The following is a 25,026-nucleotide window of genomic DNA, read 5'->3' on the forward strand; positions in this document are numbered from 1 at the left end:
ATAGCGCGGGGCAGGGGTACATCCACAGTCTGATTGCAAGACTTGGATATATTCATTTCGTTCGCCCGCCTATGGAAATAATAAAGGTCAAGCACGAACGCCAAAACGCCTTGCATGTGCAGTTCCAAAAATGTCTGGTCTAATGGGGGACGGATATGTAATAACAGGTCTGGTCTCGTCTCATGCACCGGTCTCTTTGCTCTCCTCAAGATGATAGTCGCCATTTTGCAGACCAAGAAGTACCTTCTTGCCGTCCTCGGTGAGCTCAGGGAATCCGGCTGGGGTGGTAGCACCTGTGAAGAAGCGAGGAGACCACTCAACATTTCTGGCCTTCCTATCGGCCGCCTTTTGGCGTTGACGCTCCTCGAGCTCTTGCTTCTCTGTTGTGGCCTTGGAGTATTGTTTGCTGAGAATGGCCTCGGTGACGCTGTTCCAGAACTTGCGCGACTCGTTTGGCAGCTGTTGCTCAGCAGGAGGGACAATCTTCTGAACGGGCCAAAGGGGGTTGACATCGATGAGGAGAGTCTTGTCGGGGTTCTTAGACGCAGGACCAGACCCTTTAGTGAAGTAAACCTTGTCGTGCCAGGCACCTTCGATACGGCCAAGGATGACCTTTTCCGGGACATCCTTGATTCTGGTGAAGTTGTCCTTGTCAACGTCGCATTTGTACACCACACCCTCAACCTTGTTCTGGGTCTTGCCTAGCCATCCCTCCTCGAGATAGTGAAGGATGACCTTGATGCCGGTCTTCTTGCACGTTACGAAGCAAGTATCTGCCACGCTGACGTTCAGATTGCCTATCAAATTCAGTATTAGCAAGCGGTGCCGGGGACTGGGAGCTGGGCCGATTACCTCTCAAGAAACCACCTAGATATGCAGCAGGGTGAGTGAGATGATATGTCTCATCAGCCCAGTTGTGCAGGGTGACATAGATGCCTTCGTTGTAGGTTCCCGGAGTGACACGGATGCTGGTGCCAGTGAACTTTGCGCTGATCTGATCAAAACCACATGCAGAGATGCCTTTTTGGGGGCAGTCGACGTAGTAGGCTGATACTGGGGGATGATGCGAGGTTTGCTCAGTGAGGTAAGAGACCTTGACGGGCTTCCCAGAGTCGTCGGCCTTGACAGGCTTGCCCTGGAGAACAGGCACGTTGTCTTCGACCTCCCATTGACACTGGACTAATGTCAGACTCAAGATATTGTGCAGAGAGCGAGAGTATCACGCACCCTAAAGAACTCTCCTAGCGTCGAGTTATATGGCTTGCAAGGCTTGCCTTTGACATATTTCAGATCCTTGGTGAACCAAAAGCGCAAGCAGGCGAGTAGGCGGCCAAGCTCATCATCCGAGTCACCAATGCTGGCGAAGATGTCGGGTCTGTCAAGGTAATGCCAGTACTCTACGCGTGTGGATGGTTAGAGGGTGTGCTTGTTGCATGTTGGCGGGGGGAGTACCGAGGTTGGGGATGGGTTCGAGCAGCTGGGCGGGCAAGGAGAAGCGGACGGCGGCAATATCAGAGACTCCAATGAACCTGAGCAATCACGTCAGTCACCGGCGAGTAGAGAGAGTCAAAGACAGCAGCGGATTACTTCTTGAGGATGCCGACGAATGTTTTGAGTTTACTGCTGTCGTCAGGCGTCTTCTCACCCAGCGCAGCGCCGGGTCCAGGGGTAGATGCTCGGGACGACTGCTCGGATGGAGGGGCAGAGAGACCTGATGATGACGAAGCCATGGCTGGTGCGATGTCGAAGTACACAAGCAAAGAGTTACAAGTGTTTTGGTATGTCGGTCAAGGATGTGAACGTCTGCCCGGCCGCAATCTATCGCGGGGCCTGCCTGAAAGGTGTGCACGGCCTCGTCTCTCATGACGTTGACTGCGACTCGCGTCTATCACAAAGACATGGGCAAGCCACAGCCCTTGCCAAGACCCTCGAAGATACAGCCACCCTTTTGCGACCAATATGATAAGCCATCACTTGGCCGTACTGCCTCGATACCGACCACGTCTGCTTACGCTGTTGACTTGGACTACTGTGCAGACAGCCAGAGCTGCAACTGTTTGTGGTTGTCTGACCCGCCCCCGTCTTGCAGTAGTACCGTGTGATGCTTCAAGTCATGATCCAGCTGCATATGACTTCAGTCTCACGCCAATCAAGCCCACACGCTCTCTGTGCCAACCCAACGACCTGCATTATCAACCTGACCCATTCGGAACTCTGCACTCGCTACAACCAAGCCTATAAGCACTGTCATGAACGCGCGGTGTGAAATCTAGGTATCAGTAGAATGCTAGCTTGGCACAGCTATGCCTTGTGTATTGTGTCTCTTATTAGCCAGACGAAAGTCGAATATGTATACTTCTCGAAGCGAGATAGCCAGCCAGCGTCGTGCGTGGCTGTGGAAAAATTAAAGCAAAAGCAACACCACCTTCCTTCCCTGCGCCCGCTCATTCCCTAACTCCATGGTGACATTAAAACCCCTGTTCAGCCCCTACGTCATGTGTTCAGATGCCCTTGATGGCAACAGTTCTCTCCTTCTCAAGGCGCTCGCGGTTTCGCTGCTTCTCTTCCTCCTTGCACGTCTCGAGTCCGCTACACGCATGGCTCTCGAGCATGCGGTGCTTGCCACAGAAGTGGCCGTTACAGAAGCCGCAATCACCGACGATGCGCTGGGCCGCGTCCTTGCAATCTTTGAACTGACAGCGGATTTTCTTGGGTGCTCCGCCTCGTAGTGGAAGTGCCAGGTGCAGCGTGCTTTCACGACCAATGTTGTAGTCCGATAGGGTGTTCGTCGAGAGATCAAGATGCTTGCCGGCATACACAAGGCGCATGTCCTGAGCGGGGAGATTTGTACGGATGGCAAGAAGAGATGAGAGTGTCGCTATCGAAGTTGACTCGGGCACATCTAGGGCGAAAGCTATATCTTGTAAGCACGTGAGCGAACGGTTTGTGATTCAGGACGACTTACTGTCGCCAGCGATGTTCTTGATGAAGATCTGCATGCTGGACTCGGGCTCTGCTGACGAACAGCGAGAGGACAGAGATGAGACAGACGTGATGCTGTTGGAGCGCATCGTGACCATGACTGTAATGACAAATGGACGGTGGAGAGATGCTTGACGGCCGGAGTTGTGTTGAAGAGCGAGCAGCTATTGGTGTGTGTATGCGTGTGTTGGTGAGTGTCGGTGAGTGTCGGTGAGTGTCGGGAGATGACGAGAGGAGTGAGACTGAGTATGAGTAACGTCGATTCGAGTCAAAGGCGAGTTGGTCGAGGATGTGAGGATAGGAGCACGAAAGGCCGTCAACCGGGCGAGGAGGCAACGGAGTGACGCGATCAGGCGCACAGGTCGGCGTTTAGTGAGATTGGCCCGATACTCCGAGCGTCTTGTGCAAGCATCTTTGGAACCTACTCGAATCCCCATCTCAAACTAGGAGATCCTCGATGTTTACCCCTTCATCTCCTTGCTTAGGTATATATCGCTTTCGTAGCTCTCAACGCTCACCGCGCTCTTGAGATAGACATCATGGGCTCGTAGGATATCTAGTAGAGCAGCGTAGTCTAGGCGGAGCCTAACTGAGACATTCTTGTAGGACCGACGTAGGCGCTCTACACCCTACATGACCGAACTGGGCCATGAGACACGTAACGCGGCCAAAGCTCAGAAATATGGAATGCGCAGCGCTCAAGATTCCCACGCTAAAAGCCACCTTGTTAATGGCTGGTAAGCTTGTCACCTTTGAGAAGACTATCACCTCCAAACAGGTAAGAGTCAGAAGCCTTTGATCTACATGACATAGCCCTAAGATCCGTAAGCATATTTGCGTTTTCCTTGCACAGCCAGCACACCAATTGCTTCTACCGGAAGGGACTAGCCAGTTTGCTCAATCGTTTGATGAATTCGTGCCCATCAGGGTGGTCGAGAGAAACCTCCTTGCCTCCGGGTATTATGTCGACATGGAGCGTCAGGGGACCCTGTGGTGGCATCATGATCACAACTGAAGCCAACTCTCCACAGCCACCCGCCGGGTAAACGTTTCCAGTTCCTTATCTCGCATGAGTCTATGGAGTCGCAAGTCAAAACTGACTCTTCCACATCTGCTTGTCTTTCCACCGTCCGGCATTGGCATCTTGGAAACTCTTGTACGTCCGTAACTACGACATGCCAATGTTCGATCAACACTTATTTCACATCAGTGCGCCTTTGCCATGGCGGCATTTGCAATCATATCAAAAGCTAAAGCCAGAGGTCGTAACCCCAGCGTTGCTGCCCAGGCCCCGGATTTGAGCAAGCCGCATCGCGTCTGGACTCTGGACTCTGTTGAAAGGGCGTACAAAGCTTCTCTTCGCATGCTTAGAGCGCTCGCCTTTCGACCTGCACCACCCAGCTGCGATACGCACTGGCTCTTCGAGCATGATGCGTTACTCAAGCGTCATGCATATGTGTATATCCTGTCTCCGCGTCCGCAGCAATCGCTCAACCAATGTCTGCCAAGCCTTTCACAGACACTCAGCCCCCAATCTCCATACTCGTAGACCCACTTGTACCCCGGATTAAATGTTCTCTTTCTTGATCTTCATCTTCCTGTTTCATAACAACACCCCGCCGGGCAAACTCTCTAGCAAGTGCACTCCACGATCGGGCCGGGGTGTGTTCCATTCTCTCGTCCGGGTTGGATTCTCCCCATGCACATCCACATTCCGACGATTGCACACTTCATAAGCCAAGCCTTGGTGCAGACAGAGTTGTTTTTCCCCAGCGTTTTTACCTGAGCGGTCTGTAGCTTTTGTCCCCCTGCTTGGCGGTTGTCTCTCTCAGATAACGGGGCCTCTCGATCTTGGGCCGACTGGTTCTTCTTGATGCTTGTCGGCGGGATGGCTTGTCCTTGGCTGTTACATCTGATGCCTTGGCCCGCATAAGAGATATGGGCGATCACAATCGTCTCGGTGATTCTGACGCGTCCTGATTGCAAACGTGCTTTGGAGACTGGCAGTGCATGCGTGTTGATCTCGGGGACGTGAGGAGTATAAAGGAAGGCTTATCTCTCCGAAGGATCCAGTATAACCCAGTAGCTCTCTAGGTCCTCTCAGAAGATCATCTCATCTGATTGATCGTCTTCTTCTCACTTCCAGTCAGCATTCGTGATTGATCACAATCATAAGTTCGATATGACTTACCCTCTTGGAAATAGCCCTCCGGACGGGCAAAGGATAGGCTCCAACTCTTCTGAAAAGCGAGAGTACGAGCCTTCAGCACTAGGCTCTCTTACACTGTCTACCTCATCCACAGTCGATGATACGGAAAAGAACTGGCCGACAGGATGGCGGCCGTACGCAGCTTTATTCGTAAGTTAGCCGAATGTTCCCAATCAGTCATCAAACCTCGCTGACACATCTAGGGTGGCTTCTTGCTTATGTTTTGCGCGTGGGGAACTGTCAACTTTTAGTAAGATATCTTTCGATAATATCTTTGTGGTAGTTCAAAAAAGAATCTGACTTTTTCAGCGGAACATTTGCTTCCTACTATTCGGAGTCTCTCTTCCGGGGTGACGACATGCTGCTCAGCAACTTGGTCGGCTCGACACAATGTTTTGTTGTACTCTTCTTCTCGTTTATCGTTGGCCGACTGCTGGACGCCAACCATAGCCGCCAGCTCTTGCTGGCAGGTTCAGTCATCATCACCATTGGCATGTTCATGCTGAGCATTAGCAATGGTAATGGAGGCCTGAACCAGGGCAACTATGGTTTGACATGGTTGACACAAGGCTTGGTGACTGGCCTTGGTATGGCTTGTTTCTTTGTATCGAGGTAAGTTCGATGCTTGCTGTCATGAACTCTCAACAGTGCTAACGGACCACGCTAGTTCTCAGAGTAAGCTTCTCCATGCTGCACTCACTTGAACATGACTAATATCCCGAAGTAACGGCAACATGGTTCCACAAGAGAAAGGGCTTCGCTATCGGCATCGTGGCCTCTGGTGCAAGTATATGTGAGTTTCTTCGGTCCTTTTAGCTCGATGACACACAAGGCTTACAACCTACAGCCGGGCTCGTCATGCCAGTCATGCTTCGCTTTCTCATCACGTCGCAAGGTTTCAACAATGCAGTGAGATATGTCACCATAGTCATATCTGTTGCGAGTTTCGCGGCAGTGCTGCTGGCTCGACCCAACCCTGCGCATACGTTTAGAAAACCAGAAAAGTGGTTGTCAAAGAGAACGTGGGTTGATACATCGGCATTCCGTGATGCTGCATTCTGTTGGTTCACAGCATCGATTGCTGCATTGTTCCTCGGCTTTTACTGCGTGTTTTTCAACCTTGAAGAATGGGCAGCGACCAACGGCATTGCCTACAAAGGTACAGCTCCATCAGGAGGACAGACAACTCTATCGACATACTGGCTGCTGAGCATCATGAATGGCTGCAGTACATTCGGCCGACTCAGCTCGGCATGGCTCTGCGACCGATTCGGAGCGCTGAATGTTCATATGACGGTGACGATCGTGGCGAGCATTCTTTGCCTATTTCTGTGGACGTTTGCCAACACCCTGGCACCTGCTTTGGCTTTTGCCATACTGTTTGGAGCGTTCTCCGGCAGTGTGATCGGACTACCCCCAGCATCGATGGCGGCAATCCTTGGACCCGAGGCAGACAGACAGGCCAAACTTGGGCAGTGGACAGGCATGATGTATACAGCGGCAGCGCCATTTGCCTTGGTCGGACCTGTGATTGCCGGTCATTTGGTCACGAGGTACGACACGTACCTTGGAGTACAGATCTGGAGCGGAGTTTGTCTGCTTCTAAGCGCCATCTGCATGGCCATGGCAGTGCTCGTCACGCGCAAGAAGTCAATGAGCAGTGGCAGGGATGAAAAGGTGTAGATGCATCTGTAGCAAAGCACAGTCACACCTATCGACGGACCCAAGGCAGGGGATCTTCGAAAGGAGGTATCTCGGTCTATCGATTCAAATGCAGAAAGAGTCGTGCCTTGAAATAGCCATTGAACGGGACGGCATTACGCACACTAAAGGACGGACCGGCGTTCAAGGGAGGATTAGAACAAGATTAGATATGATCAACGAATGTAATGACTCGAGATTCAAGCAATCGACAGAGTTTACAGATGTGAGATGAAGAACTGTAGGAAAGACAGAGATGGAAGACACAGCGGTCAAAGTAAGAGAGACACGAGATGGGGTGACATTTAGACTGGCGGTGCGGTGCGGGGCGGCGGCGGCGGCGGAGCGAGGAGACGGGAGGATTCGAGGAACAAGACATGGTCGGGGCGGGCATGACGCTCTGGTCAACAGTAGTAGTCCGGTTGCAAGACGCTTCACGACAGCGATGAGTCTTGGATAGCGGAAGCCTTTAGCTGGGCGATTGGAAGCCGGCCAGACCATGGGACCCGACGACGATGACGAAGGCTCCTTCTGGCAGCGGCTGCACGCTGTGCTGTCGACGCTCTGCCACACACACGAGCAGATCGACGACTGTCTGCGCGCCTTCCTCGACGCCTCGACCGACGGCTTCCTCGACACCGAGTACGACATTGCGCGCTGCTGCTACCGCCTGATCGACTCGTCGCTCTTCACACACAACAAGGACTATGTGCGCCGCCAGTTTGTCTACTGCCTGCTACAGGTATGCGCCGACGTCCCACGCCTGCACGCGACGCCATTGTTGACACTCTACTGTAGGAGGAGCACCCCCCTGTCCTGCACATTGTTACCGCCGTCCTGCTATACGACGGCCGTACCGATGAGGCCGTCTTTGACATGATGCAGGTCGAGGGCGCTTTTACTCGTCTACTCGACCTCATCCAGCGCAACAAGGACGACAACTCGGGTCTGCACCGCCTGCTGCTCGAGTTGCTCTGCGACATGTCAAGGATCCAGCGTCTCTCCCTCGACGACCTCGGTGAGCTGTTTCCCTGCCATGACCCTGCCATGACCCTGCCATGATCCTACCTCCTGCTGCTGTCTAACACAAGCCACTACAGCCACCGTCGATGACGCCTTTGTCATATATCTGTTCGAGCTGATCGAGGAGCTGTCCAACGACGCAAACGACCCTTATCACTACCCCACCATCCGCGTTCTCCTCATCCTCAACGAGCAATACATGTGCTACGCCGTCTCTCCAGACTCTCACCCCACCCTGACCAACCGCATCATCAAGGTCCTCTCCAACCATGGCCCCTCTTACCGCACCTTTGGCGAAAACCTCATCCTACTCTTGAATCGCGAATCTGCTCTTGGGCCTCAATTATTGATCCTCAAACTTCTTTACCTACTGTTCACCACCCCTTCCACCTTCGAGTATTTCTACACAAACGACCTGCACGTTCTCGTTGATGTCATCATCCGCAACCTGCTCGACCTCGATCCTGGTTCTGATGATGACGAGCATCCTGATTTGCCGAGGGAAGGCGGAGGCCAGCGCGCTCTTCGCCACACATATCTACGAGTCTTGTGTCCACTTCTGAAGAATACTCAGCTGGCTCAAGATAACGCCCACTACAAACGCGAGGAACTGCGCAAACTCTTCTACTTGTTGGTAAACAGATCTTCATTTCACTTCGGTCCTGTTGATGAGACCGTCGTTCGACTTGTCTCTCGCTGCAAGCAAGTGGCCTGGATAAGAGACGAGTCGGACCACGAGGATCCTGTCAGTCCTCTTACCGATGCTCATGTGGCCAAACGGCTGCTGGGCATGAATCTGGCCGAGGCAGGCGAGAGTAGTCTGAGTGTCCTAGAGGTGACTGCAAAGGTTGAAAAAGAGAAACCTATGGTGCCCGCCCCTCGGAGGCGGAAAAAGCTGCAGCAGCAAGAGTCAAAGGAGACTGTTCTGTTACGAGTTTCACCAACCAACCCTCAAAATGACGAACGGAGCCCCTTCGATGATGATAACAACGAAGTGTGAAGCGAGCCGTCTACATATCCACAAATGTAATTGTACCTGCAGCCAGCTGGAGATTGCACATCCCCTTTGCAGCTCATGCCAATCTGTTGAACAAAGGGAACCCGAAAATTTCGTTTCTTGTCGATTTGAGTTGACCTGTACTTAGGTCCAGTGTGACGCAAATGGCAAGCGACACTAGTATCAGAGATGCAGCCGGCGACCGTTCCTGCATGGATTTCTCCTTTGTGTAACGCTAATGTTTAAAATTTCACCCCTGACTACTTTCTGCCCTTTCCGTGTTTGATCTTATCTGGTTACACCGCATGGCTCGGCCAGGCTTCATCATGCATGAAATCTTTTGTTCGCCCATGTGGGCCATCTAGCAATCAACAGTAACGCTCTGTTGCTCATCTAGGCCACCCTGACATGTCGGCAAACAACCATCAAGTGGCACTGGCAACCTGCAGGTCAAACTTTCGGGTCATTCTGAAGAAAGGGAACATGCTCCTACCATCCAAGTCTCCCACTGCGTGCATCATCTGAGTGCTTTCAAAGACATTTGCCAGGCAAGGAAGCAAGCCAGCGGGAGAACGCAACTTCACTACCTACCCTTGCGATATACGAGAGCTCGACATGTCCACCCAGGCGTATAAGTAGACCATTGCTCGTCCTTGAGAGCATTTTCCAACACCAGTCTCTCGTTTAACTTCCTACACAACTATCTCAAGATGTTCAAGATCATCTCCTTCCTCCCTTATGCTTTCGCCGTCGCTTTGGCCGACTCCCCACCTTACTCAGATTGTTCTAACGAACCACTTCCTTATGGCAACTTCCCAACCGGTACTGGAGGTGGTCTGTCTTCAGCCACAGGTCCTGTTCCGTTCCCTGGATTTTCCTATGGAGCGCCCTTCCCGACCTCGAACACCAGCTCATTCATTGTTGGTCCTACCGCAACTGGAGCCTCTTCTACCTTTGTTCCATCGTCTTCCGACGCACCTAGAAGTGGCTCTGCTTTTGTCCCCTCGTCGTCTGAAGGAGGTAGAAGTGGTACTGCCTCTGCTCCCTCTTCAATCTCGGCCTCGGTCCTCTTTCCTAACGCCACAACATCCTCTGCGCAAGCCGTTACCACCATCTACTCTGCTACTACTGCAGTCACGACCGTGATCACTACTGTCTTCTTTCCTCCTCAGGGCTCCGAATCGTCCTCCAGTATCGCATCTGTTGCATTGCCTTCTTCATCTTCTGGCACCAACGCAACCACAATCTCTTCTCTGACCACTGACGTGATCACTTTGACCACTACTTTGACACACTCTTCCTCGCCAAACTCGCCAGTGACTACTGGCAACATCATTTCATTGCCAGGAACTGCGATCTCAATGCCTTTGGGAACCGGCTCCTCACCTGTGACTGCCAACAGAACGTCGTCAGCAATCTCCTTCACCTGGTCGCCCTACGTTCCGTTTGTTCCAGGTACTGGTATCCTTAGCAGCTTCAGACCATCAAGTTCTCCCAACTCTCTAATCACGGCATCTTTGTCAAATTCAACTTCAGCCGGTGCTAGCACTACACATGTGACCATCCATCTCAATTCCTCAATCACGCTCACCCTAGTCACAACCCGCACGATCCCTTTGACTACTGTACCTACCAATGCTCTCAATAGCAGTACTTTTTCAGGATCCTCCAGCGGCGGCGATCGCAGCGGTACATATATTAGAAGCTCTACCGTATCATCTGGACCCATCACCACTTCCACCAACAATGGCACATCAAGCTCGAGAAAATTCTCTGCGTCATACTCTTCAGGCGGACGTAACGGTACTCTCGTGTCTTACTATGGTACAGGAACAGCACCTCTTCAGTCCTCTACTTCGCCTGCAAGTCCTGTTACTGCGACCAATTTCTCTGTGCCCACTGGTCCTTCTGCTTCCTTTACCGATGATGACCGTAGCGGTACCCGCAGTGTATCTCCATCTCGTAGCATACCTTCGTCTTCCTTCGTCACCAGTGTCGTCACATCCAGCGCGGGCACCTCGGAAGCCGGTGCGATCACGGGCTCGCCGTCTTCAGCTCCTCCCGCTCTGCCAACTCCTTCCTTCTACGGCTCTGGGGGCTACAACTATGGTGGCGGCTATGGCGGTGGCTATGGTGGTTTCCGTGGTGGATACAAGAAGAAGTACTGAGTCTTGACTCGTGTTACGGCAGATTTTATGAACTTTCAGAGAACAACGAAGCATAAATGGTGATGATGATTGAGAGGGGACTAGGAGAGTTTGAATTTCCTTTGTGTGTAGTGAGTGCTATGGCTTCACGCTCTCTGTTTCATTTCTTAACTGCTGCATCCCCGCGGCAGTTCCCCTTGCTGGTAATATTTATTTCTGGGTCAGGAAGGCTTGCTTAGTTGGTATTGCATGTCGACGTATCTGAAACTGTCAATCACACTTGATTTGCCACTGACTTGTCTCGCCGGTCTTGTGACATCGCTGCAACGGGCTGCATAGCTCCGCCTCTTGTGAATTGAGCAGACCAGTCGATCGCCGAACTTCAGAATGTGTTTCATGGGGCCGTACTATCATTTCTTGACAGAGTAGTTGCTGCCGTTGGTGACAACCTTCCCTTGCTCTTCCAAACCATAAAGTAGCAGTTTTGTCTCATCTTCGCCAAAACCATAACCACCGGGGACTACCATCTTCATCATCATGGTGATACGTCCCGCATCCATGGCACCTCCATTAGTCAGCATGCCCATCATGAACATCTCGTACATAGGTTTGTTGTCTTGGAACACCGCATCTTGAGACTTCACCGCCGATATAACGGTGTCAGTCTGTATTGGTCCATGAGCTGCAGGAGCTGAGGTGCCATTCCTGTCGGCTGACGGCAACTTTTCAAGTACGGTAAAGACATCCGGCTCATGCTCTACCAGAACGCGGTGACCTACCCAAAATGTGAGTGCATTGCGCACAAGAACTTCGTCCATACGTAACGACACCTCCAGATCTTGCACAGATTTAGATGCTGGAATAGCGAGCGAAGTGTCCTGAGTATCATTTTGGAAGGCATAGATGACACTTGCCTGCCACGTCTGAACTTCTTCAATCTTGACAGTGCGGTCCTCAAGCTCAAGCTCAACGGTGGCTTTCCCTAATGATGGTAGCCAGTGCAGCTTGCGCAAGTTTTTGATACGTTCAAAGTCCTGCTCGAAGCTCCGTTGCAAATTTGAGACTGGTGTCGGCACAGCAAAGTCATCCTCTCGAAGACTCGGCCAGAAGAACGAGGAAAGGATCTGAGTATAGAAGACCACGGATGATCCGGTGTCTACGTTAGGCCCAAACATAGGTTGATCGGCTGAGGGATACAACATGTCCGAGCCCGCTTCCGTGGTGGACACGGACTTGACCAAATTATCGAATCTTCGACGAGCATTGTCCGTCGTCGGCACACGCGCTCTGAATTTCGAAAGCAATGTCTGATATTTGATGCCAGACTCAGGAATAGCATTGTGTATCTCTTGTGCTGTTGGGAGATCGTCCCGTGGACGAAGGGTGGTATTGATACGCCGGGAGTCCTGTATGTCGCGCAACATGACTTCGCATGATTGGAGACGATCGGAACCAAAACGGGCCTTGAAAAGCTCTACAAGACGAATCTGGGGGAAGTAAGTACGGACTCGAGCCTCCGGGGACTGTAAGATGAAGTACTGACCTCCTTCTCCAGTTCTGTGTTATCATAGCCTACAGTTAAGAGACGTTCTCCTAATAGTGATTGTACTTCTTTGAGGAAATCAGCTTGCTCGAAGAGGGTGAGCATGAATGACATGACGTCCTCGCTCTTTGATTTTTTGTAGTCTGTAATGCTGGTTAGAATACTCTAGATCAGAGTTCAACCTACTCACCAGGTCCTGCATCAATTGGATCAGGCATCCATTCCATGTCATCCCAATCAAGACCCCTGTGCTCTACATGCAGCGCTTGACCCTCCGATAGGTTGATTTCTCGGGCTAGGTCGTCGCACACTTCTTCGGACGAGTTTCCAACGTGGCTGTTATCACAATCACTATTGCCGCCGACATCAGCAAGAAAACTTGCTGCAATGATTCTGACGGTGTCTTCGCGGTGTCTGAGGTAAGCGCGCAAAGGAACAGCCACTTTATCCAAGAGTACGCCTCGCGGGTCCAGGGTCTTGAACGCCATGATGACATTGATATAGATGCTGAGTAGCTCCGATGTTGTCACACCAGCATGTAGCATGCGACGACTTAGCTGCTGCGTGAAAGAAGTTGCAATCAGAACTTTGACTTCTGACGAATGCATACACTCTCTCAGGTCTAATATGGCTCCAGTGGAATGCGGCCAGGCCTTGACGTAGTCCAAAATATGTCTGATTCTTTGCTTCGCCAGACGTTCGAGAGCTGTATTCTCCCAGTCGGCCACATCATTCGGTGTTGAGAGACCGACCGCAGGAATAAATCGATGTCGGATCCAATGGCGCAGTCGGTCTACAACGCTCAGACGCCGCGTCCAGTCCACTTTCATGGCTGCACTTTGGACAAACGCGTCCATGGCTGCGTACATGCCTTGTGCCATGGCACGCTGTGCGTAGTAGTCCATCAAAAGTTCTCAATGGTGCTGGCGGATTTTTGTTAATGTTGTTGACATTGTTTACTTTGTACCTGGCACGAGATTGGTGACTTTTACTAGAACATGATGGCCGAAACAGGAACCGGCGTTGCTTGGCGTCATCATGCGGTATGCCCGCCATTTGCCTGTACAGGGATACTCTCACTTCGATGTTTTCTACACAAAAGCTGTCGAAAGAGAATTGAGCAGTAGATCGCCGACAAGCTCGGTGTTGAGCAAATCATGAAAGTTCAGCACGTCTCTGTGGCTGTGCTCTGGCTGGCCCATGTTCCCAGGGGAATAGCTGCTCTTGACCAGGTCATCTTGAAAGACGCATCCGTGACTCCAAGAGCTCCCAAGAATGTTGCTATCATAGGTATCGCCCACCGAGTTGGTCTCTCGTGGTTCTTTGCTAAAACGTCACCAGGCGCTGGAAGTGCTGGATCTTCCACAGCATATTTCTTACGGAAATACAGTAAACAGCGAGACATTCCCCTCAACATCACAGTTTACGAACGTGATGGTCATATTGGCGGACGGTCAACTACAGTCGGCGTATATGGGGACGATCAGAACCCCGTCGAGCTTGGGGCGTCCATCTTTGTTGAGGTGAACCAAAACCTCGTCAATGCTGCCAGGGAATTCAACTTGTCCACATCCGGCATCCGTGAGCTTCATAGCGAAGGTCCAGCGCTTGGTATATGGAATGGCCGAGAGTTTGTTTATACACAAGCCTCTGGTGGAAGCTGGCGAGATACTGCAAAACTCTTTTGGAAGTATGGTCTTGCTCCGCTCAAAACTGTGAATTTGATGAAGGCTACAGTTGGGAAGTTCCTCAAGATGTACGAGGAGCCATATTTCCCCTGGAAGTCACTATCGCAAGTTGCATATGATCTCGGCTTGACAGACGCTACCGCCTTTACCGGAGAACAGTTTCTTGAGAAGAATGGTATCGGAAAGCTTTTCGCACAAGACATCATCCAGGCTAGCACACGGGTCAACTACGCACAAAATTTGCCGCTGATCCACGGACTGGAGTCGATGGTTTGTATGGCTACCGATGGAGCACAAGCAATTGAGGGTGGCAACTGGCAGATATTCTCGCATATGCTAGCTGCTGCTGAGGCGAATGTGTATCTCAACAGGACGGTTGACAAAGTATCCAAGCTCGACGAGTCGGCGTATGTCATATCTTCGAAGGGAACACCAATAGATTCTGAACAGCAGGTCTTTGACGAAGTGGTTTTGGCTGGACCTTATCAGTACTCCAACATCGATTTCGACCCCGAACCTCGTCACCTGCCGGACTCGATTCCGTATGTACAACTGCACGTCACACTCTTCACATCGAAACACAAACTCTCGCCAGGAGCATTCAATCTGCCGTCTGATGAGTTAGTTCCTCAGGTGGTTTTGACCACGCTCCCTCCAGGCGAGCACCACGGCAACGGTGCCGAGGGAGTAGGATCGCCTGGCTTCTTCAGTATCTCCCTTCTGCGCCCCAGTATGGATACACGTGGAAACAGGGACAAGCTCGAATACGTGTACAAGGTGTTTTCGCCTATGCCTCTGAACGAAACCTTCATAGCCAACATACTGGGATTGGCCAAGGACGAGTCGGTCAGTGAAGAGGATGTTAGCTGGATGTATCGGAAAGTTTGGCACAGCTATCCCTACGAGTATCCACGAGTTACATTCGAAGAATTGCAGCTAGACGACGGCCTCTGGTACACAGCAGGCATCGAAAGTTTCATCAGCACAATGGAAACGAGCAGTCTGATGGGCAAGAATATCGCCAGACTGATGGTCGATGGTTGGAAAGAGTGAGAAGATGGACAGATGTGTAGTCTGTCTCGCAAAGTATCCAAGACCATTCCCTCACTCACATGAATGAAATGACAAGATTGCAGCACGCATTCAGTAGAGTGAGAAGAATACAAAGTACCTAGGATGTTACGCCAAGAAGTAGTATAGTCGGACCGAGTGCACGGTGGGGTGGGGTGCACAAGCCCAATGTTTGTTTGCTCTGTTTGGCAAGCAGCAGCATTGACGAGAAACAATAATGATCAAGGGCTTGACCTTCGAAAGTAACATCGAGACAGCACATCATGTCGGCGACCTCACCAGTACGACAGAGCCGGCGGAATGCTGCGTCGAGACGCAGAGTGGTTGATTCCGACGACGACGAAATGGACGTGGATATGGACATGGGCGACGGCGTGAGACAGGAAAACAATGACGAAGAAGAGGAAGAGGAGGAGGAATACACTCCGGCACCGACACGCTCTGTGCGTCACAACAAGAATGCGCCCTCGCAAGAGTCAGCTACACCGCAGACGGCTACTCGCACACGCCGCAACCCTGCTGCCGACTCGTCGGTCCTAGAAGATGCGACCTCACCCACCAAGCCCAAGCGTCGGACTGCGAAGACGGCTCGTACTGTGCGCAAGAGTCGCGTATCTACCTCCGTTGTGTCCGACGTGGAGGCCTCCATCATGTCAACCCCTCGGCCAACCACTCCTCCCACTTCGCAACAACACAAGCGCGCTACGCCTCTTGCCGACATCACTGAGACGGCTGTCAACGACCAAACTCCTCGTGCTCAGACCAGGCCCCCCCCGTCCAGCCAGGTCCACAAGGTCGATACCAACACAACACTACTGGAGAAGCCCATGGACATCGTCGTGCGTACCAGAGCTGCCGCTACTATGCCTGCTTCAAGCGCCCCTGCAGAGCCCCGATCGCGTACCGTCATTACCCATCTCGTTCTCAAGAACTTCAAGAGCTATGCGGGCCGCCAGGAAGTTGGCCCGTTCCATGCCTCGTTCTCTTCTGTGGTCGGTCCCAATGGCTCGGGCAAATCAAACGTAATCGACTCGTTGCTTTTCGTGTTTGGCTTCCGTGCGAGCAAAATGCGTCAGGGCAAGATTTCTGCTCTAATCCACAACTCCGCTGCCTATCCTGATCTGGATCATTGCGAGGTCGAGGTCCACTTCCAGCAAGTTATGGATCTTCCAGCCGGTGGTCACAACGTTGTCGCGGACTCTCAGCTTGTGATCTCGAGACGTGCCTTCAAGAACAACGCGAGCAAATACTACATCAATGGCCGCGAGTCGAACTTCACCGCCGTCACTACATTACTGCGCGACCGCGGTGTCGATCTCGACCACAAACGCTTCCTGATCTTGCAAGGTGAAGTGGAGTCTATTGCACAGATGAAGCCAAAAGCCGCTGGCGAGCACGACGACGGTCTTCTGGAATACCTCGAGGACATCATTGGTACCTCCAAATACAAGACTCCGATCGACGAGGCCGCCACTGAGACGGAAGCGCTCAACGAGGTATGCGCCGAGAAGAACACCAGAGTACAACACGTCGAGAAGGAGAGAAACGCCCTGGAGGACAAGAAGGACAAGGCGCTTGCTTTCATCCGCGATGAGAACGAATTGGCATCGAAGCAATCCGCCTTGTATCAAATATACATCAACGAATGCTCCGATAACGTCACTGTAACCGAGGAGGCCGTCCAGCAACTCCAGCAGCACCTCGATGCGGAGTTGGAGAAGCACAAAGGCAACCAAGCAGAAATCAAACAACTGCAGAGACAGCACAGCACTACGGCCAAAGAATACGAGCGCATGTCTGAGACTACACAATCCGTCCTGAGGGAAATGGCAAAACTCGACAAGGAAACTGTCAAGCATGCAGAGAAGAAGAAGTTCCTCGCCAACAAGGCCAAGAAGCTTTCCAAGACAGCAGAAGATAGCAAGTTTGCTATGACTGGAGCCAGCACACAGGCGACGCAGGCCGAGGATGATGTCAAGAGAAACGCGCAATCTATAGCTACCATGGAAGCAGAGATGCAGCAAGAAGAGTCACGTCTGGCACAGATTAGGGAGAGTCTCAAGGGAAAGACTCAAGGCATCTCGGACGAAATTGCAACCAAGCAGAAGACTCTGGAGCCCTGGAAAGCAAAAGTCAATGAGAAGCAGTCTTCTATATCCGTTGCTCAAAGTGAGCTTGATATCCTCAGGGAAAGAGGCAATGCTGGAGCGAACGCAGTTCAGGATATTGAATCCAAGATCACGACACTCTATGAGACTCGCGAAGCCAAAGTGGTGGAGTACAAGGATTGCAAGCGAGAACGAAGATTGATCGAGCAGTCTGTGCAAGAAGCGCAGGCTGAAGCCGATCGTCTGACATCACAGGAACCCGCATTGCGATCCAAACTCTCGGGCGCCAGACAAAAGGCGGATGAAGCACGAGCAAGCTTGGCTGCTACACAGACGCAAGGTAACGTCCTTACTGGTCTCATGCGTCTCAAAGAGTCTGGCAGAATCGATGGCTTCCACGGACGCCTCGGCAATCTGGGTGCCATTGATGCAAGATTTGATGTAGCGATATCTACCGCATGCCCTTCCCTCGACAACCTCGTGGTCGACTCTGTAGAAGTCGGTCAACAATGCATCGAGTATCTTCGCAAGAACGACCTCGGACGCGCCAATTTTATCCTCCTTGATCGCCTACCGCAACGGGATTTGTCTGCCATACAAACGCCTGAGAACGTGCCTCGACTCTACGACCTTGTCAAACCGAAGCATGATCGTTACAACCCCGCCTTTTACAGTGTACTTCAGAACACACTCGTTGCTAAGGATCTCGAACAAGCGAACCGAATCGCGTACGGTGCCAAACGATGGAGGGTTGTTACGCTCGACGGCCAATTAATTGACAAATCGGGTACTATGAGTGGAGGTGGTACAAGAGTCGCCAAGGGTGCCATGTCTTCCAAGGTTGTAGCCGACGTGACTAAGGATCAGGTCGCTAAATTAGAGGTTGACCGCGATGCTCTCGAGGAGACGTTTGGACAGTTCCAGCTACAATCTCAACAACTCGAGGCTCGCCTCAGACAACTGCAAGATCGGATTCCGGAACTTGAAACTCAAGCTTCGAAGCTGAGGCTAGAAGTCGAAAGTCTGGACCGTAACATTGCTGATGCCGAAACAAGACTCGAAGAGCTCAAGACTGAGAGCCAATCTTCACCGACAGATAACAGGCGTATCTCTGAGCTCGAAAAGCTCATCAAGACGCTTGAGAGGGAGACTGAGAAACTATCATCCGAAACCACCGGTATCGAAGAGGAAATCAAAGCACTGCAAGACAGAATCATGGAAGTTGGCGGTGTGCAGCTCCGTACTCAGAAGGCCAAGGTCGACGGTCTCAAAGAACAGATAGACCATCGCATGGAAGAGATGTCAAATGCGGAGATTAATAAAGCTAAGGCTGACAAGCAAAGATCTAAGCACGAAAAGACGTACAACGACGCACAATCCGAACTGGAAAAGCTGACGGCTGATTCGGAGAAGGTCGAAGACGAGATTAGAGAGCAGACCAGAAGTACTGCAGGATTTCGCAAGGAGGCAGAGGAAGCTCAAGAGGTATGTCACAAAATCACGACAGACAATACGATGTACTGACCAAGTCCAGGCATTGGAGACCAAGAAAGAAGAACTCGAAGCTCTCAAAACAGAGCTCGATGCCCAAACAGCCATTATGAACGAGACTCGCGGCATTGAGATCGAGATGCGAAACAAACTTGAAGAGAATCAGAAGATCATGGTCGAAAATCAGAAACGCTTACGATATTGGCAGGAGAAGCTGTCAAAGCTTACTGTCCAAAACATTGGGTAAGTCGGCCCGCTTCCTTACCGAATTCATCCACTAATATCACTCCAGGGACGATGGAGAAGAACTCGAACCTCTTCCCATGGCACAGTACACCCGAGATGAACTCGAAGACATGTCAAAAGACGAGCTCAAGGCCTCGATCGCGCTGCTTGAAGAATCGACATCTCAGGCAGTCGAGCTTTCCGTCTTGGCTGAATACCGTCGACGAGTCTCTGAACATACATCACGCTTGACTGACCTCAACGAAGCTTTGACTGGTCGTGACTCGGCAAAGAAACGTCTTGATGATCTCAGACGCATGCGTCTCGAAGGCTTCATGGAGGGATTCTCAACCATTTCCATGCGACTCAAAGAAATGTACCAAATGATCACCATGGGTGGTAACGCGGAGCTTGAGCTCGTTGACAGTCTCGACCCTTTCAGCGAAGGCATCTTGTTCAGTGTCATGCCACCGAAAAAGAGTTGGAAGAACATCAGCAACTTGTCTGGTGGAGAAAAGACACTAAGTTCATTGGCACTGGTTTTCGCTCTGCACCATTACAAGCCAACACCGCTGTATGTCATGGATGAGATTGATGCTGCTCTTGACTTCCGCAATGTTTCGATTGTTGCCAGTTATATCAAGGAGCGAACCAAGAATGCTCAGTTCATTGTCATTTCTCTCAGAAATAACATGTTTGAGCTGGCTGCTAGACTGGTTGGTGTTTACAAGGTCAATCATATGGTGAGTACTTGTTATGGCCTGGTTTGAAATATTGTACTAACGACTGAACAGACAAAAAGTGTTACGATCGAGAACAAAGATTATATTCAAGCCACTGCTACATGATAATAGCCTCAGCCGGTGTGGTCTGGCGCAGAAGGAGGCTGATAGGCTTGGTGGATTTGTACATTGAACATTGGGAGTGCGGCGTTTGGAGAATTGTTATGATACCATGGTGACGGAATATGAAGAGACGTGCTGTTCAATACATTTGGCTTCCTGTTGATAATCAATGCTATCGCCGATTGTTCTTGACCAATTCAATTGTGTATCTCCAGACCTTTGTGGAACTCTTACGAAACGTGGAACGACCATCACTACGCATTGACGCAACGATGAGACTGGGAAGTTGAGCATTGGTGGAGGGTACAGTATGGAATTGGACAAAAGGGATATCTCGGTCTGAACTACAAACGCTAATAAAACAGAGTCAACCTCTGGTAACGGCTCGTATCATAATCATAGTTCGTAAGCAGGGATAAGGGGATTCTCGAAACCATCAGACCAAGTTGAAGACAGAAGCAGCGAGCACTGACAACACGCAGGTCAGACCAACCATACTGGGGACGGTAGCATCATTGGAGAGCTTGGTGGTGGCGATGGCAGACACACGATGAGCCTTGTGTGCGGAGGCTGATGTTGAGGGAGCGCTAGCAAAAGTCATAGCAGCAGCAGAGGATATGAAGACAGTCGTGTCGCCGAGAAAGCTGGTTTCGACTAGAGTGGCCGCAGACGAATGGGTAATGCCTTGAGAGATGCTCTTGGTATCAGGACTCATGGTAGCAGAGGCGCCCTCCTCGGTGAGAGATGACCAAATGCTCAGGACACCGTCTGTGGCAGTCTCCCAAATGCTGCTCAGATCTTTCAAGGCAGACGGAATGCCCTTGACATTAATCCGAGAGAGAACTTCATCATCGATGTCGGTAGAGTCTTCATCTTCAGGGTCGGCGGGGTCTTCATCATCAGGGTCGGCGGGTTCTTCATCTTCAAAATAGGTGAAGTCTTCATCTTCATCTTCGGGGTCGATTTTGGTATCGGTAGGAGAAGGGCCGTCATCCTCAGTTTTGGTGGGAGCCGAGTTGTCCTTTTCGATAGGAGAGAAGGCGAGGCTCATGCTTCCGGTAGGAGTAGGGGTGACACCTCGAATAGCTGGGCTGATGATGTCGGAGATGGTAATGGTTCTGAACGAAGTGCTGAGAACCTCGACACCAGGACTGATGGCGTTGGCCATATTGATGCAGCCATTCAGACTGGTGGTGCTTGTGATGATAGCAGTCTCATACGCGGTAGCAGTGGCACTAGTAGCAACTGAGTACGTGTTAGTCACTGAACACAGAATCCAGCATTGAGATCTCTTACTAGTGGCGATAAGAGCCATGGCGGTAACGATGAACTTCATGTTGATGTTGATTGATGGATAATATTAGTGATTATCGATGTTGATGCTGATGTTGGTAGTTGGAAGCTGGAGAGTGCAAGACGAGCGAGCCGGCTGTGATGCCTTTGTTTACCAACGCAGCTCCGGAAGGTGCTCCCCACTACACGAAAAGACTGTGACATCACACAGTGGCGTTCGAAGAAGACTCCGATCTGCTGGAGCAACGTGACGATCATATTAGACGTGACTGCACAAAGCAGATAATTGCGGTTGCTGACTTACCACAGCACTTTAGAATTCTGGAGGAACTCACACACTAGCCTATGTGTTACCAGCCATATCTCCAGGTGTAGAGGAATGATGCAACTAAAGGCAACGCTGTTCTCGAAAAAGATACTAGGCCCGAGTCATTTACCTTGGTGTTATTCTTATCAGACAATCTTGCAGACCGCACAACCTGAGGAGCACAAATGCTGATAAAAGTTTGGGCATGCCCAAGCACAATAGTCTCATTGTTCAGGCGAGCCGTACCTGGTCCCTTGGATACTCTCGAGTAACGACAAGTGATGTGGTTGGAATCGAGACGCCGGCGTAGAATTCGAGAGGCCATGCGTGAGCGTGGACGGCAATATGGGCTGGCCATATCAAAGATGTGCGTGCCTACCTTACCCACGTTGGCTATGACCTGTATTGTGGCAGCCGCGCAGGACGCGTCAGCATGAGCAAGCAACTCCTGCCTTTCCAAATCAGCAAGTCTCAGTTGTGCCTTCCCACTTACTTCATGCCGCTACAGCTGTTTATCTTCTTCCAGGCCGGTTTCCAATCTTCTTCTTCTTCCTCTAACATCAACAAAAATCGCTCTCGAACGACTTGCTCGCCATTGTTGCATCGTTCAATTCACCGTCTTTACCTCTACTATCATCAAGATGAAGCTCTCCACTGTCTTTGCTGCTGCTGCCATGGCCATGTTGCCTGCCGCCCTCGGTCAGAACATCGGAGACCCAGTTGTGACCAGCGTTTTGGTCGTCGAGTACGTTCCAGCAGTCTCAACCTCTACTGTGTACCAGACCACGCAGTTCACCGTCTGGAGCTGTGCACCCCACGTGTCCAACTGCCCAGTCCGTTCTGCCACGTCGCTTGCCATGGTTACTGCCATCGTCGGCATGTCGACCACCATCTGCCCAGTCACATTCCTCAGCACTCGTGTCAGCTCGTACACCACGCCTGCTTCGACCAGCTACAGATCATCGACTCCTGGTGCCTCCATCAGCTCTGCCTCGGCCATCTCAACCACTTACTCGACTGGCAGCTCCACCATCACCATCGGCTCGTCGACCACCGACTTCAACTACTGGTCGACCATCAGCTACAGTGCCTTCTCGACCGAGTCTGTCGTCACCAGCCAGGCCACTCTCTACTCTGGTGGACCCTCTCTTCCAACCGGCGTGACAGTCAGCTCTACGTCGATGGGCGTCTCGGGTGGCTCAGCATCAGCCTCTGGAGGCTCTGGTGGCTCTGGCCCAGCATCTGCCTCTGCATCAAGCATCTCATCGGGTCTCTCATCAGCATCATCGGCATCTCCCATCCAGTCGACCTCAGCATCCGACTTTAACCCAGCAGGTGCATCATCCTCGTCAGCAGCCACTTCTTCTTCAGCATCGGCAGGAGCTTCTCCATCAACTGGTTCGTCGTCACCAGCAAGCACATCTGCTGGCAGCATCACCTCTTCCATCAACGTTGCCGTCTCCACCAGTGTTGCCATCAACGGCAGCTCGTACACCATCTCGTACTTGCCACTGGGCACTGGCAGTCTCAGCTCCCAGGTCATCGCCGACTCAGAATCCAGCAACAACATCTCGGTGTCATCTGTCCCAACTGGTTCTGGCCCATTGACCACCTACACCGGAACAGCTTCTCGTCAGACTGTCATGAGTGTCTTTGCTGCTCTCGCCTTGGGCATCGTGGCCGCTCTGATTGTTGTTGTCGTTTGAGCTTGAGAAGGATCGTTGGTATCACTACATTGGCGGCTGACATGGAACGAAGGTTGTAATGCTTGGTTTGGCTGACGTTTGTTGGTCTTGTTTTTCTTTTTGAGTCTCGTTTCCTTTGTCCACAACACCGAGCAGTCTTATCATACCGATGACAGCATCATGAAGATCCGTCTTCTACTTAGAGCCAGCACCACATAGAGACAAGTTTTTATAATGATCAGACATACCACAACTTGCATCGCCACTCTCTCTCTCCTGCGTCGTCCACTGCGCGTGAATGCTGATTGTGTATGTAGCAGGCAGCAGATCGACAGGCTAATGGCCGAGGTTGATATGACGTACTCGGTCTTGAGGCCGCACGTCCTACCTTGTCAAGGGACGGCCATACATATTAAGAAAGGTCGCGGAGCTCAAGAGTCGCGAAGGGCCAGATTGTGCGACAAGACACGTCTCAACAAAGCCTCAGTACTTTCAGGATCGAGTCTCTCTTGCCTCTCTCGCCAGATGCGCCACAACTCAAAGCCTACCTCGGCACTGATAAGGAAGATGATGAGCCATTCTAGACCAGTCGAGTGCTTCTCACTCAATCTCTCTCGCAACACGCTAGCTATCTCTCCAGCATAGTCCATCCTCTCATTCAGAAGTTTGATACGTACACCAACATCCAAGGCACGACCAACCTCATCATAGTAGGCACTCAAGCCAAGAGAGGAGGGGCTGTCCCAGAAGATGTCTGGCAAGCTGTCGGTGAGTTCAGAATAGAGATTGAGCTGTGCGCGGATGGAGAGTAGTTCGCCGGTCTTGCGCAAAATGAAGGATCTTGAGAAGCGCAAGGGCGAACCGCGTGACAGAATGGTGGGGATGGAGCGAGTGCTAGAGAAGTACGAGGACAAGAGCTCTTCGAGGACGGCAAGTTTGGCTGAGCGAGCCAGGCCCGAGGAGAAAGCTATCTTGGCGAGGACGGTGTCAATATCAGGTGAAGAAGCAGAGCAGGCATCACCTGGAGGTTTTGTCCCAAGAATAATGGTATCACCAATGACTTCACTTGAGTGGTGTGAAGGGTCCTGCAGATATTCGAGGTCTTCAATCTCGACACGATCCAAGTGAGGGTTTTCGGCACAGGGCAGCAAGACACGATGGACGAGATGTTGCTGAACAGGTTCGGGAACATTCCAACACACGAGAGTGCCTGAAGGAAAGACAAAGACATCGCCGGGCGCTTCATGACGCTCTTTCGCAGAGTCGTCCTTGGTAGTATGATTGGGGGTCTGGAAATGGACGACGTGTGGATACAAGGCGGTGGCGCAGGGATCAACGACAAAGCCCTCTTTTGAGATCAGACGAGTTGCAATTGGGATAGTATATTGTTCGGCGGCGCAATAGGCGGTGACTTGTTGAGTCTGGACATCTGGATCTACGAAGCGGTGCTTACCGCTGTGACGGATCAAAGAGTGGCGAGAACGCTGTGCTTCGACGGCAACACGACGTAGAGAGGTTGTGGCAGAGAGCGAACGAGGAGAGGTACGCTTGGGCGAGTTGGAGTGCGATTGATCCGACGGTATCGGTGCGGTATCGGTGTGCTTGAGACGGGCATGAATCACAGGCAAGAGTGGAATGGGCGAGCGGGCCCAGAGTCGACAGGCAGTGCCGTAGGTGAGAGTGGCAGCACTCTTGAGCATTGTCCATTGTT

General features: G+C 51.6%; 14 protein-coding genes across 14 annotated transcripts; 8 read left to right on the top strand and 6 right to left on the bottom strand.

The window, feature by feature from the left end:
• Positions 1–180: 180 nt before the first annotated feature.
• Positions 181–1,730, bottom strand: AUEXF2481DRAFT_3121 (uncharacterized protein; the record flags this gene model as incomplete). The annotated part of the gene is made up of 5 exons (XM_013490212.1): positions 181–797; positions 853–1,174; positions 1,228–1,397; positions 1,453–1,529; positions 1,588–1,730. The coding sequence occupies 5 exons, from the start codon at positions 1,728–1,730 to the stop codon at positions 181–183; spliced, it is 1,329 nt and encodes a 442-aa protein (XP_013345666.1).
• Positions 1,731–2,501: 771 nt separating this feature from the next.
• Positions 2,502–3,071, bottom strand: AUEXF2481DRAFT_3122 (uncharacterized protein; the record flags this gene model as incomplete). The annotated part of the gene is made up of 2 exons (XM_013490213.1): positions 2,502–2,914; positions 2,966–3,071. 2 exons carry the CDS (start codon positions 3,069–3,071, stop codon positions 2,502–2,504), a joined length of 519 nt encoding a protein of 172 aa, XP_013345667.1.
• A 544-nt stretch (positions 3,072–3,615) lies between these two features.
• AUEXF2481DRAFT_27554 (uncharacterized protein) lies at positions 3,616–4,531 on the top strand (the record flags this gene model as incomplete). The annotated part of the gene is made up of 4 exons (XM_013490319.1): positions 3,616–3,719; positions 3,796–3,959; positions 4,014–4,138; positions 4,193–4,531. The coding sequence occupies 4 exons, from the start codon at positions 3,616–3,618 to the stop codon at positions 4,529–4,531; spliced, it is 732 nt and encodes a 243-aa protein (XP_013345773.1).
• A 317-nt stretch (positions 4,532–4,848) lies between these two features.
• On the top strand, positions 4,849–5,928 carry AUEXF2481DRAFT_588050 (uncharacterized protein). Its single transcript, XM_013490578.1, has 3 exons — positions 4,849–5,341; positions 5,395–5,441; positions 5,501–5,928. The coding sequence occupies exons 1-3, from the start codon at positions 5,165–5,167 to the stop codon at positions 5,805–5,807; spliced, it is 531 nt and encodes a 176-aa protein (XP_013346032.1). The 5' UTR covers positions 4,849–5,164; the 3' UTR covers positions 5,808–5,928.
• On the top strand, positions 5,920–7,099 carry AUEXF2481DRAFT_37820 (uncharacterized protein). The gene is made up of 2 exons (XM_013490415.1): positions 5,920–5,969; positions 6,030–7,099. Exon 2 carries the CDS (start codon positions 6,050–6,052, stop codon positions 6,872–6,874), a length of 825 nt encoding a protein of 274 aa, XP_013345869.1. The 5' UTR covers positions 5,920–5,969; positions 6,030–6,049; the 3' UTR covers positions 6,875–7,099.
• A 292-nt stretch (positions 7,100–7,391) lies between these two features.
• On the top strand, positions 7,392–8,915 carry AUEXF2481DRAFT_27556 (uncharacterized protein; the record flags this gene model as incomplete). The annotated part of the gene is made up of 3 exons (XM_013490320.1): positions 7,392–7,634; positions 7,691–7,910; positions 7,993–8,915. The coding sequence occupies 3 exons, from the start codon at positions 7,392–7,394 to the stop codon at positions 8,913–8,915; spliced, it is 1,386 nt and encodes a 461-aa protein (XP_013345774.1).
• A 707-nt stretch (positions 8,916–9,622) lies between these two features.
• On the top strand, positions 9,623–11,080 carry AUEXF2481DRAFT_3125 (uncharacterized protein; the record flags this gene model as incomplete). The annotated part of the gene is made up of 1 exon (XM_013490214.1): positions 9,623–11,080. One exon carries the CDS (start codon positions 9,623–9,625, stop codon positions 11,078–11,080), a length of 1,458 nt encoding a protein of 485 aa, XP_013345668.1.
• Positions 11,081–11,469: 389 nt separating this feature from the next.
• Positions 11,470–13,483, bottom strand: AUEXF2481DRAFT_3126 (uncharacterized protein; the record flags this gene model as incomplete). Its single annotated transcript, XM_013490215.1, has 3 exons — positions 11,470–12,546; positions 12,603–12,745; positions 12,793–13,483. The coding sequence occupies 3 exons, from the start codon at positions 13,481–13,483 to the stop codon at positions 11,470–11,472; spliced, it is 1,911 nt and encodes a 636-aa protein (XP_013345669.1).
• A 186-nt stretch (positions 13,484–13,669) lies between these two features.
• On the top strand, positions 13,670–15,590 carry AUEXF2481DRAFT_37824 (uncharacterized protein). Its single transcript, XM_013490416.1, has 2 exons — positions 13,670–13,892; positions 13,944–15,590. Exons 1-2 carry the CDS (start codon positions 13,760–13,762, stop codon positions 15,341–15,343), a joined length of 1,533 nt encoding a protein of 510 aa, XP_013345870.1. The 5' UTR covers positions 13,670–13,759; the 3' UTR covers positions 15,344–15,590.
• Positions 15,591–15,723: 133 nt separating this feature from the next.
• Positions 15,724–20,033, top strand: AUEXF2481DRAFT_63768 (uncharacterized protein; the record flags this gene model as incomplete). Its single annotated transcript, XM_013490518.1, has 4 exons — positions 15,724–18,954; positions 19,004–19,203; positions 19,253–19,928; positions 19,980–20,033. 4 exons carry the CDS (start codon positions 15,724–15,726, stop codon positions 20,031–20,033), a joined length of 4,161 nt encoding a protein of 1,386 aa, XP_013345972.1.
• Positions 20,034–20,466: 433 nt separating this feature from the next.
• Positions 20,467–21,366, bottom strand: AUEXF2481DRAFT_3129 (uncharacterized protein; the record flags this gene model as incomplete). Its single annotated transcript, XM_013490216.1, has 2 exons — positions 20,467–21,275; positions 21,327–21,366. The coding sequence occupies 2 exons, from the start codon at positions 21,364–21,366 to the stop codon at positions 20,467–20,469; spliced, it is 849 nt and encodes a 282-aa protein (XP_013345670.1).
• Positions 21,367–21,624: 258 nt separating this feature from the next.
• Positions 21,625–22,130, bottom strand: AUEXF2481DRAFT_587438 (uncharacterized protein). The gene has a single exon (XM_013490579.1). The coding sequence runs from the start codon at positions 21,986–21,988 to the stop codon at positions 21,674–21,676; it is 315 nt and encodes a 104-aa protein (XP_013346033.1). The 5' UTR covers positions 21,989–22,130; the 3' UTR covers positions 21,625–21,673.
• Positions 22,131–22,271: 141 nt separating this feature from the next.
• On the top strand, positions 22,272–23,336 carry AUEXF2481DRAFT_27562 (uncharacterized protein; the record flags this gene model as incomplete). The annotated part of the gene is made up of 1 exon (XM_013490321.1): positions 22,272–23,336. One exon carries the CDS (start codon positions 22,272–22,274, stop codon positions 23,334–23,336), a length of 1,065 nt encoding a protein of 354 aa, XP_013345775.1.
• A 410-nt stretch (positions 23,337–23,746) lies between these two features.
• Positions 23,747–25,015, bottom strand: AUEXF2481DRAFT_27563 (uncharacterized protein; the record flags this gene model as incomplete). Its single annotated transcript, XM_013490322.1, has 1 exon — positions 23,747–25,015. The coding sequence occupies one exon, from the start codon at positions 25,013–25,015 to the stop codon at positions 23,747–23,749; it is 1,269 nt and encodes a 422-aa protein (XP_013345776.1).
• Positions 25,016–25,026: the final 11 nt, after the last annotated feature.

Source organism: Aureobasidium subglaciale (genome assembly GCF_000721755.1).
Source record: "Aureobasidium subglaciale EXF-2481 unplaced genomic scaffold scaffold_5, whole genome shotgun sequence".
Taxonomy (NCBI): domain Eukaryota; kingdom Fungi; phylum Ascomycota; class Dothideomycetes; order Dothideales; family Saccotheciaceae; genus Aureobasidium; species Aureobasidium subglaciale.

What these genes read in the sequence shown, in the direction of transcription:
- AUEXF2481DRAFT_588050 (XM_013490578.1), top strand. Translation starts at nt 5,165, where the DNA reads ATGACTTACCCTCTTGGAAATAGCCCTCCGGACGGGCAAAGGATAGGC. An exon ending in GGCCGTACGCAGCTTTATTC is followed by an intron (nt 5,342 to 5,394) that starts GTAAGTTAGCCG and finishes TGACACATCTAG; the next exon opens with GGTGGCTTCTTGCTTATGTT. An exon ending in TGGGGAACTGTCAACTTTTA is followed by an intron (nt 5,442 to 5,500) that starts GTAAGATATCTT and finishes TGACTTTTTCAG; the next exon opens with CGGAACATTTGCTTCCTACT.
- AUEXF2481DRAFT_37820 (XM_013490415.1), top strand. Translation starts at nt 6,050, where the DNA reads ATGCCAGTCATGCTTCGCTTTCTCATCACGTCGCAAGGTTTCAACAAT.
- AUEXF2481DRAFT_37824 (XM_013490416.1), top strand. Translation starts at nt 13,760, where the DNA reads ATGAAAGTTCAGCACGTCTCTGTGGCTGTGCTCTGGCTGGCCCATGTT. An exon ending in CAAGAATGTTGCTATCATAG is followed by an intron (nt 13,893 to 13,943) that starts GTATCGCCCACC and finishes AAACGTCACCAG; the next exon opens with GCGCTGGAAGTGCTGGATCT.
- AUEXF2481DRAFT_587438 (XM_013490579.1), bottom strand. Translation starts at nt 21,988, where the DNA reads ATGGCCAGCCCATATTGCCGTCCACGCTCACGCATGGCCTCTCGAATT.